The following is a 9,854-nucleotide window of genomic DNA, read 5'->3' as shown; positions in this document are numbered from 1 at the left end:
TTGTTGAGTTTTGTCCATGTTCACATATAGAGCTGCAGTTCGGTTTCACTTCTGTGGAATTCCACTGTTGGAATATACCACAGTATTTATCCAACACACTGTTGGTGGACACTTAGGGTCTTCCCAGGTTTTTTCTTCTTTTCTTCCTATTACACACAATGCTTAAATCCATCCCCTGGTACACATGTGTAAGAGTTTCTCTAGGGTATGTATCCGAGAGTGAATGGCTATGAGAGGTTATGGCACACCCACTTATGCCAAATTGTTTCCCGTTTCTCAAAGTTGTTGTTCCTAAACATTCTTAAATCTGTTGACAAATGACCTATTTGGGATGGCTGAGGGGAAGAAATAGATCAGCTACAAAACTCTTGAATTTTTAAAATAGTAAATTCAAAATTCTGATACAACAATGAAAAATACATTTACTTCTCTGCTTTGGCTTATTTGAAATGTACTTTTTAAAACTACAGGTTCAACTTAAAAGTGCTGTCTCCTTTATCTCAAAATAAATATTTCTAAATATTACCAGGTAAAAACACCAAGACTCAGAAGATACGGGTATACCGTCATATATTTTGAAAGATTTATACATATATGTTTATATTTCCTCCCACCTCCCATCTCCCCACAAAGAAAACTACTTGGAAGAATAACTGTTAACAGCAGCAAGCTCCTGCAGAGGAAAAACAGAGGGATAGGAGTAGTAGGAGACAGATCACTAAACACTTTTTTTTTTTTTTTTTAAACCATGGGCAACATTACAATTATAATACAAAATTTCAAAAGTAGACCTGGGGTTCTTTCACAAACAACTAAAACATCCCTCAGGAAATCAAGCTTGAAAACCAACCCTGAATGAAGTCCCATCCCACAGAATTGTATACATAATAATAACTTAAAGTGTTTTATGTTTCATGCACATAACATGTTTAAAAACATATTCACATAGCCCATCGGCAATGCATTTTTAAAAACAGAATGGATGAGGGCTCAGAGAACTTCCACCATAAAAATGTTCAGTTCTTAACAACTCTGAAAACTTTAATCAGAAGGTGGCTGAGCTCAACCAATGTGTGGTCCAAGTGTTCTCAGACCTCGGAAATAAGGTTCATTATCCTCTGTGACACTAACTATATTTAAGGAACCAGAATGCCTAAGGAGAGGGGGTAAAAATATCTGAGCTGAGCAATATGACTAGGTTATTATAAGCTCAAGATCAAGAAAACAAGAAGGATGTTTCAACCCAAACTGAAAAATGACTGGACTGTGTTTGAAGGGGGAAAAAAAGTGTTTTAACAAAAAGAAGCATGATATGTATCATCTCTACATTCCAGAGGAGAGGATGTCTTGAACAGCAGACTGGTCGGTGCTCCTGAAAGGCTCAATGGAAATTAAACTATTGGACCAGTGCTATATGGTTTGATGACTGATAAAAGTTTACCCAATTTGTTTTATACTAGTGAACTGTTATTTAAGAGGTCTTTGTCTTTTAGAGATACATGCTGAATTATTTACAGATTAAATGGTGTGTCTGAGATTTGCTCAAAAATAATAGGGGACAGTGGATACAAATACAATCACTCATGAAGTATAAGAGTGGTCATAAGTCTTGTTGGTGATGAGTTAACAGAGGTTAATTATATTGTTCCTCTTTTGTGCATGTCTTTAAATTTTCAAAATAAAGCTGTTGGTTTTTTTTAAAGACCAACTGATTGCAGATTTCAAACTTCCCAAGCAATCTGATTAAAACTGGTTTGCTCCCCTTAAAGACTTTCCAAAGAGAAAATATATATTCACCAACTAATAACTTTTTGGTCTGCATGGCAGAAATGTTTGTTTCTTCTAGTGAACTGGTCTCATACTGGATTCTTATGAGATGGTTAGCAAGAATCAGTTCTTCAGCCACATCAATTTTGGGTGTAAAATTCAACTTCTAGGTCTCTCTCCATAACTAAAGCCAGGCCTTAGTCATAGCTGCCCTGAGGAGGCAGGTCCTCCTCCCACCGCCCCCAAATCCCAGGTAACTTCAATAGTTACAATAGATCTAAGTGTCCATAGAGGAAGCCGTTTCATATGAGCTCATTTATTATACTTCATTTAAGTTAGATGTTGATTCTAGAGGAGACAGAGCAGAACAAATCTTGTATTTTAATAACTTCCTAGATTTTTTAATACTTAGGGACAGAATATGGTTTAAAAACTATCATTTTATAGTCCTCTGCTACTACAACCACAATCTTGTCAAACTACACAAAGCAGTGCCTGGGAGCTATCTTTGTGTTTGTTAGATTTTACCTCCCATTTTATCTTAATCCTCATGTGAATCATCTCTTACAAATTCAGAGATAACCCACTCATCTATTGCTGCATCTCCAGGATCAGCTAGGGAGCCAGGAGGGCTCTGTCTCCACAGCATTTTTTCCAACAGAGCCTCTAAACTGGGGGCTTCATTATTTTTCAAAGTTTGGTGGAAGAGATTTTAGTAAATTCTTTAACAATTCATTATGCCTATTAGAATCAACACAGTGTCTTAACAGTTAGGCACTGGACCATGAGACAGAGACCTAGCAACTCCATAAACATGAAGCCACAAGACCCTCCCTGGGTAAGTCATTTAACACACTCAGTTTCTTTACCTATAAACTGATAGCAGTATTTGAAAGTTATAAACCACAAGGAATTGCTATGATATATATGTGCGTGTGTATACACGTAGCTGGAGAGAATACTTTTATACAGTTGAAGCTGGCTATAGATAGAAACATGCTGCCAGTTTTCCTAGATGTGACACAAAAATAATCATTTAAGAGGGGGGAAAAACCCTTGCCATATATAGTACACACCCTATACACAAGTACATTTATAAACTGACACCACCGGGTGAGAAGAAATCTTGATACAGGACTTAACAAAAACTAGCACTTGAATGCTTTTCTACATCATTATTTCATAGCTGGCTAGCTAAAGAGTGCTTGTCAGGATACTTGGAATTTTCTACTAAAGGAATTTCTCAGGGATGTAAAAATATATTTTAGTTCACTGTACATCTTTGCTATTAAAAGCAAAATTCAAATTTATTCATAACCACCTAAAATTGAAGCACCATTATTTAAAACATTAGAAACTCTATAAAAATTAGTCTTAAACAGAACAAATTAGATAAAACTGTACACCAACACCTCTAGTGATAGTGTAACTCTTGTATTTAAAACAGGGGACTAGTTCAGAGTCAATAACTTTATTAGAAAAAGATTAATACTAAAACCTTTCAATGACAGAGACAATCAACTTTGTAACAGAAAGTCAGAGATACTTTATTTTTACTTCTAAATCCAAAGGCTAAGTAGAGCAGAGTTGTAAAAATGAAATCCCACTTAGTCTGATTCACACAAATACTAACGTTTAATCCTGTTTTCAAAGTCCGAGAATGAAAATTTGCAATTAAACACTGAGCAAGCCACATGTTTAAGTAATATTTCTTAAAAAGTCTTAAAGAAAAAAGTATGATACAGGACCTAAGTTTTCAGTGGCATATATACTATTAACACATGTTCTGAAATCTGGTAGGTCACATCAGTCCTGAATTAACTTTTAATAATAATAATAATAAAAAAACTAACTGAGCTTTATACTTTTTCTATGCCACTATAGCTTTCTTTCACCTCATTTTTTAAATGTCGATCTTCACTTTATGCCGTTCTCAGTATTCTTCCAAAAATCTTCGAACAGTAGTCCTACAACGCAAAATTTGGGGAAAAATGATAATTAGACAACATGTAAAAGGCCAATTTTTATGAGAAAGTGTTGGCCCAGTCACTAACTGCTAATTAACATGTGTATATGGAATGCTTGTATTCTTTTTAATTACCATCAGTGTGGTTCTTAAAGCCATGTGCCTGTGTATGCTTCCCTACGTGTGAATGACACACACAATCTTACATTGCTTTCCCAAAAGGGGAATGCCATCAACAAATAAACTAATTGGTACTTCCTTTCATTAGGAATGTTTTGTCCCACGCTACTAGCCCACAGAATGAAGTTTACAGGTTTTAAGAACACTTGCAGTACCTAACTTTTAATAGTTCTTAAAAAACCCAAATTCATTCTATATAGTGCAACAGTTCTTTGATTTCACAAATTGAAGGTGTCTGTCCTTGCTATTCATACTGCTGCTTTAAATGTATCAGCCAGTGAGTGACTATTCCTACATACCTATGGCTGACTGCAAATTCTCCTACACAGTAGGAAATATTAAGCACATACCTCTTATAGACTTGAGAATTGCATTGAGTGTAACAAGGCGAATAATATGAAGTGTTTATTGTATTTAAAATTCTTTAAAGATATCTAATTCTGGCCACCACTGCAGCCCTACATACAGTTGAAAAAAAATTCCATTCTGTTAACATTTGGTAAGTTTTCACGCAATACACAAAAAACCCCTCTGCACTTCTTGTAAAGAACAAAAAAGATACACAACAGTTAAGCGTAAAGATCACAGGCAATAGCATTCAAACATGGATGTGGGTAGAGAAAGGAGTACCTGGCATGAGTACCTGCTTAGTTTGACTGAATCCTTGATTTTTAATTTGGCTTTTCATGGGCCGCTCACAACACCAACGCTGTGTGAGGTATGGTAGTCAGCTGCAATAATTCATAAACCCTACACTTCCATCAATCCAATGCTACTGGCTCTCGAGTTACAGAACAAACTGCATTAGAATGCAAGGCAATAAAGCAAAAAACTAGAAACATCCTTGACAAAGAAATACTAGCAGTTTAATTAAAACAAAGTAGTCCAACATGTGCCTCCGAAATATTTTAAGTTTTTAAAGCATATGTCTCTGCCAATGTACCAACACAAGATGGACTTAATACCAAAAAGAAAAAAAAAAAAAAACAGTTCAACCTTTTTATTAAAAAAAAAAAAAGAAATGACAGCAAAATCCCTAAAAAAAGGATAATTAACTTTTCAATGGCGACTATATTACAAATGTGGGCGATAATTTCCAAAGAGGCACACTAATGGGGGCACGAGTCTGCTACAAAATAGCTGAGACAAAACAATGTACCTCAAAATGTTTTGCAGGACTACACTGTCTTTTCCTTCAGAAGAGGCTTTTGTATGTCTTCTTACTCGGCTTAGTTCCATCTTCATCTGTGCATACTTACGCTGCACTGTCAAACAGTAACAAAAAGCCCTAATCAAAGTGAGAAACAATACACTTACCTCTGTCTGATCTGAGGTCTTATCAGATCAGTTTTAATTGGACTGAGTGTCACCTTCAGATTTAATGTCTTCACTGGTCCCATTGACCTCATTCTTAGTATCACTTTCCTTCGATTCAGTGTTTGTGTCTTCACTCTGCTTTTCTCGACTACCGGACTTCACACTACTTTTTTTATCATCAGATCCCCTCTTTTCTGCCATAAAAGAAGACATTGACCATGGATTTTAAAGTAAAATACAATAAAGACATGATTTTGAAAAAAAGTGAAACAACTGAGAGATGAGAGACAATCATTTCCCACAGACTGCAAGCAACAGTTTGGTGAATTTACCAAAGGGACAAAATTTGTAATATATGGGAGAGGAGGCAGGAAGGGGAATTCAAGGAAGCAAAAGGTAAAATAGTGGGCAAATTCTCTCAATTGTTGAGAAGCTATGAAGCACATTGCAGAATATAATATTTAAGTAGATTTCATTGTGGGTAAAAAACATCAAAAAGCATGGGGAAAGGTATAAGAGACGGCATACAAAACTATGTTCACATGAGGTTCAATTATTAAGTTAGAAGGGTAAAAATGGTGACCCCAAAAGGTGAGAAAAAGTTGAATGTTTACAACAGGCATGTTTTAAAAAATACAATTACATATTTTTAAATGCAAAAAAAAATGTGTATATATATATATATATTTGAATATCCAAGAAAGATAAGCGTAATGAAAGAAAATGATCTTAAATCCCAATCTAAGCAACTGAACTTTTGTGCTTTGCTTTTGTGCTTTGCTAAGAAAAGTCATATATATGCCATCTGAAAGTTGTTTTTCCAAAAAGGGAAATTAAAATTCAACTCAGCTGCAAATGAAGAATGAAAAAGGTAAACAACTTTTTCCTCTACTGTTCTTTGGATGGGTAAGACCTCAGACTAGAGGTAAAAGTGGTACACAGAGCAAGCATAGTCTAGCCTTTTCGGTTCCAAGTATTCCCCCAACAAAAAATTTCTACAGAAAATGTTAAAGTCAACTAGAAACTTTCTGGAAAAATTACTTTTCCCCTTACTAAGAATAGCTGTTCTGGCAGAGTAGTTAATAAGACAAAAAGACATTTTAAGAGAAACAGAACCCTCTACATAGTTTCTGCACAGTTATGAAGACATAACACCAAATATCTAGGAGAGATGGTAATGAAAACAAAATATGGTATGGGAGGGGCACCCACTCAGAGAACTGAAGATCTTATGTAAAAGAGCATATTTAGTCCATAACACTTGCAAAATACACAAGCCATGTCCAAGTAGTTAAGTGCAAGACTTGCTTCATGTCTGTCTGTCCACTTGTAAGAACTGTGCCAGGACAGTGGGCTCTAACTGACCTTGTGGGAAAGTCCTCCCTTTGTGCCTTATGGGCTTCTCCGGTGCACAGGTAGCTTCAATGAGGAAGAGTCGTCTTGTTGTCCCGTAGAGGACTAGTAGTCAGTCCAATAATCTTATCTTCTGCCCTATGTAAATATGGTAGATCTTAATAGTCCTAAGGACATCCACAATTTGTGGTGGATTTTAGGGCTATAGATGAAAAAAGGAAACTCTCTTGACAAAGAGAGTACCTTACACTGGTTGCTGACAGCTTTGTGTGAGAAACCACTTTTCATTTGTGGAATGAGATAAACTGCTTCTATCATAGCACCTGGAGTAATAAACTTGCTCTTTCTCATTTGCCATTATTAAATGCCCACTGTGGCTCACACCTGGTTCCAAAGTCCAGATCTTCAGTCATTTATAAGAGTGCCTAGATGGCTACATGGTAGTTTCTTTTCTGTTTTTTTTTTTTACATTTTTTAAATCCACCCATCTGCACACTGATTTTTAATTAATTAATTTTTACATAGCATTTTCAAAATGCCAATAAATTATATCACTTCTAAAAGAGATTCCAATGTTTAACTCTATCATAGCATACCCAATTATGGAAGACAAGCCTGATACAGTTTTCTCGGTATCTTCTCTCTTTCCACCAAGTCTCACATGGAAAATCCCTGTCTGTTGCTAATCTAAACATAACTCAGCTTATTCTGCTTAAACAAAAGTTTTACTAGGGGCCAGGCATGGTGGCTTACACCTATAACCCCAGCACTTTAGGAAACTGAGGCAGGAGGATTGCTTGAACCCAGGAGATCAAGATCAGACTGGGCAACATGGCAAAACCCCATCTCTACATCCGCCCCCCCCCCCCCCCAAAAAAAAATTAGCCAGGGATGGTAGTGTACACCTATAGTCCCAACCACCCAGGAGGGTGAGGTAGGAGGATCACCTGGGCCAGGGGGGTGGAGGCTGCAGTGAGCTGTGATCGTGCCACTGCACTCAGCCTGGATGACAGAGCAAGACCCTGTCTGAAAAAAACAACAAACAAAAAGCTTTACTAAATGTCATGTCACCATCATTACAATTTTAGGATTAAAGGTAAGCAACTCTGGACATCTTTTCGCTCTATCCAGAAATTACACAAATATGCCTGTTATGAGTCAGGCCAGTGTCATTTACTACTCAACTTTGACTTCCAGTAGTTATGAAGGCTAGCTAGCTTTTATCCCTAAAAATCAACCCAACAATTTTAAGTGGCACAAATGATAACACAGAATAGAGCAACTAAAGCTACCAACAGGAAATGTAAAACTAAAAACTTTCTCAAGACAAATATTATTAATTTGACCTGACAGTCATACCTGGCTCTTGAGAGTTGACCTCTCAACCCAAAAATAAATTACACAGAAAGTCTTGCAAAAAGATTGGGTAAAACATTCTTAAATCTAATGTTAAATCAGTTAACCCATTGTAGCAATTGCCTTTTGATTCACAGAAGCAAGTTCTCAACTTGAACGGCAAACACTAGCACGTCTGGCAGGAAGTTTTCAACATTTTCCCACATTACAGAAAAAGCCAATATATGTTAAATATTTCAGAAAAAGAGTGTGTGCTTATGTTAAGAAAATAAAAGCAGAGGCCAAAAAATATGTCCATGGTTTGTGCCGCTAGTTCTAGTTGAGTCTAGAGGAAAAACAAAAACAAAAAACCAGGACCGTTCTATCGAAGGATATAATAAACAACATATAAAAGACTAGTATAATAAACCTAAATAGCAGCACATATGTTATGCTGGTGATTAAACATGGAGACAGGTAGAATGAAATGAAACCAGGAGAGCTGAGAAAATCAGAAATAGGCCCCTTCTCTCATTCCTAAAACCATGCAAAGCACAACAGCTCATTCAATGCAAAATAAAAGACACTAAAATAATCTGGAGAACACAAAATTCAGAAAGGAGATCCTGATGGTTAACAGAATTATCTTCCAATAAAGGCTAAGTTAGATGAGAATATTCTTGTGAAAACATGCCACACAAAATTAAGAAGTCCATTAAAAGTGCTAACAGCACAGTATATCAGCTAATGGGATGCCACAAAAAAAAAAAAAAAAAGAAAAGAAAAGAAAAGAAAGAAAAAGAGGGGAAAAGGCATGTTGAGCCCATTGAAAACATGGTTAAGATACATATAAGCAATTCAACTTCTAGGGACTTAGATGTTAACTACTAACTTAAATGAATGCTACAAATGAAGACCAATGCAACAATGTACACTTACTTTATAAGACATATTATGAAACACTGCAGTGTGGGAAAAAAAAAAAAAAGGTAGCCAACAACCAAGGTAATATAATAAATCCTACGCCTAATAACCCTGAAAGTTAATATAATACTTAAAAGAATCTACATGAAAAACCTTCAGGTTATCAACTGAAAGATGCGGTTTAACATCAAAACACTAGATAAACTGTCATTTTCACAAATCTAAGTAGGAGAGGGGGAAAGAATGCCTGTCTCCTACTGAATGGTGTTCCTCAAAGTGAAAAGGAGTATGTATGAAATGGATCTTTGCCTGCGTCTGGAGAAAAGTGAGCAGGGCGATTAGGGTGTGAAACCAGTTTCTTAATGAACTGAATTCTCATATAAACTAACCTTTCTCCTTGGATTTTCTATCTTGTTCTCTGTCCCGACTTTTGCTCCTGTGCTTATATGACTTTCGATCCCGGCTTTTTGATCTTCTTCGATCCCGACTTCGAGATCTATGTTTTCTTTCTGATCGATCATGGCTTCTGCTTCTTCGTCGATCTCTACTTCTTAATAATTTAAAACCAAAAGGCAACTTCAGCCAGTATTACAATGAGTAAAGGCCTTAAAGTAGATATTATTAATTAACAAGACTAAGCAAAACTTACCCTCTAAAACTATTTACATTAGAAATCTTAAGAACTAAAAATTATTGAAAATCTTTCTAAATTCATCTCCAATAGTGCTAAGATAGTTATCGTTGTGCTCTTTAAGACTCTTCTTCAATTTGTAGTTCTAATTAAAACAGTGTGGCTGATTTCATATTTTATTTCTTGGAATGAGTAAGACAAGCACTTAAGAGACCATCAGGTACACTAACTGTAAAAAGATTGTGTGAAATTTCCTAGACAGGTGGGAAATAGCACAGAACTTGCCCCGAAAATGGAACTATTTTATTCACTGATTCTGCTCTCACAACCCATCCTATCACTTAAAAATGCTTAAGAGCTTCCCAACTACCATTCTGAGGA

At 36.0% G+C, this 9,854-nt stretch overlaps 1 protein-coding gene across 7 annotated transcripts in view; it reads right to left on the bottom strand.

Annotated features, from left to right (window-relative positions):
* The window catches only part of LUC7L3 (LUC7 like 3 pre-mRNA splicing factor), a 34,951-nt gene continuing 25,097 nt past the window's right edge, over positions 1–9,854 (bottom strand). For 3 of the 7 annotated variants that reach the window (XM_010386186.2, XM_030922906.1, XM_030922907.1), the window contains 3 exons: positions 9,232–9,392; positions 5,284–5,424; positions 1,701–5,178 (listed from right to left, as the gene is read on the bottom strand). In XM_010386186.2, coding sequence (XP_010384488.1) covers positions 4,988–5,178; positions 5,284–5,424; positions 9,232–9,392 — 493 coding nt within the window. In that variant the 3' untranslated portion in view covers positions 1,701–4,987. Of the gene's footprint in view, positions 5,179–5,230; positions 5,425–6,595; positions 6,722–9,231; positions 9,393–9,854 lie in introns of those variants that run through there. The other 4 variants (XM_010386187.2, XM_010386190.2, XM_010386188.2 and 1 more) reach the window with 4 other exon arrangements.

This window comes from Rhinopithecus roxellana, chromosome 19, assembly GCF_007565055.1.
Source record: "Rhinopithecus roxellana isolate Shanxi Qingling chromosome 19, ASM756505v1, whole genome shotgun sequence".
Lineage (NCBI taxonomy): Eukaryota > Metazoa > Chordata > Mammalia > Primates > Cercopithecidae > Rhinopithecus > Rhinopithecus roxellana.
This window is presented reverse-complemented; position numbering and strand designations above follow the sequence as displayed.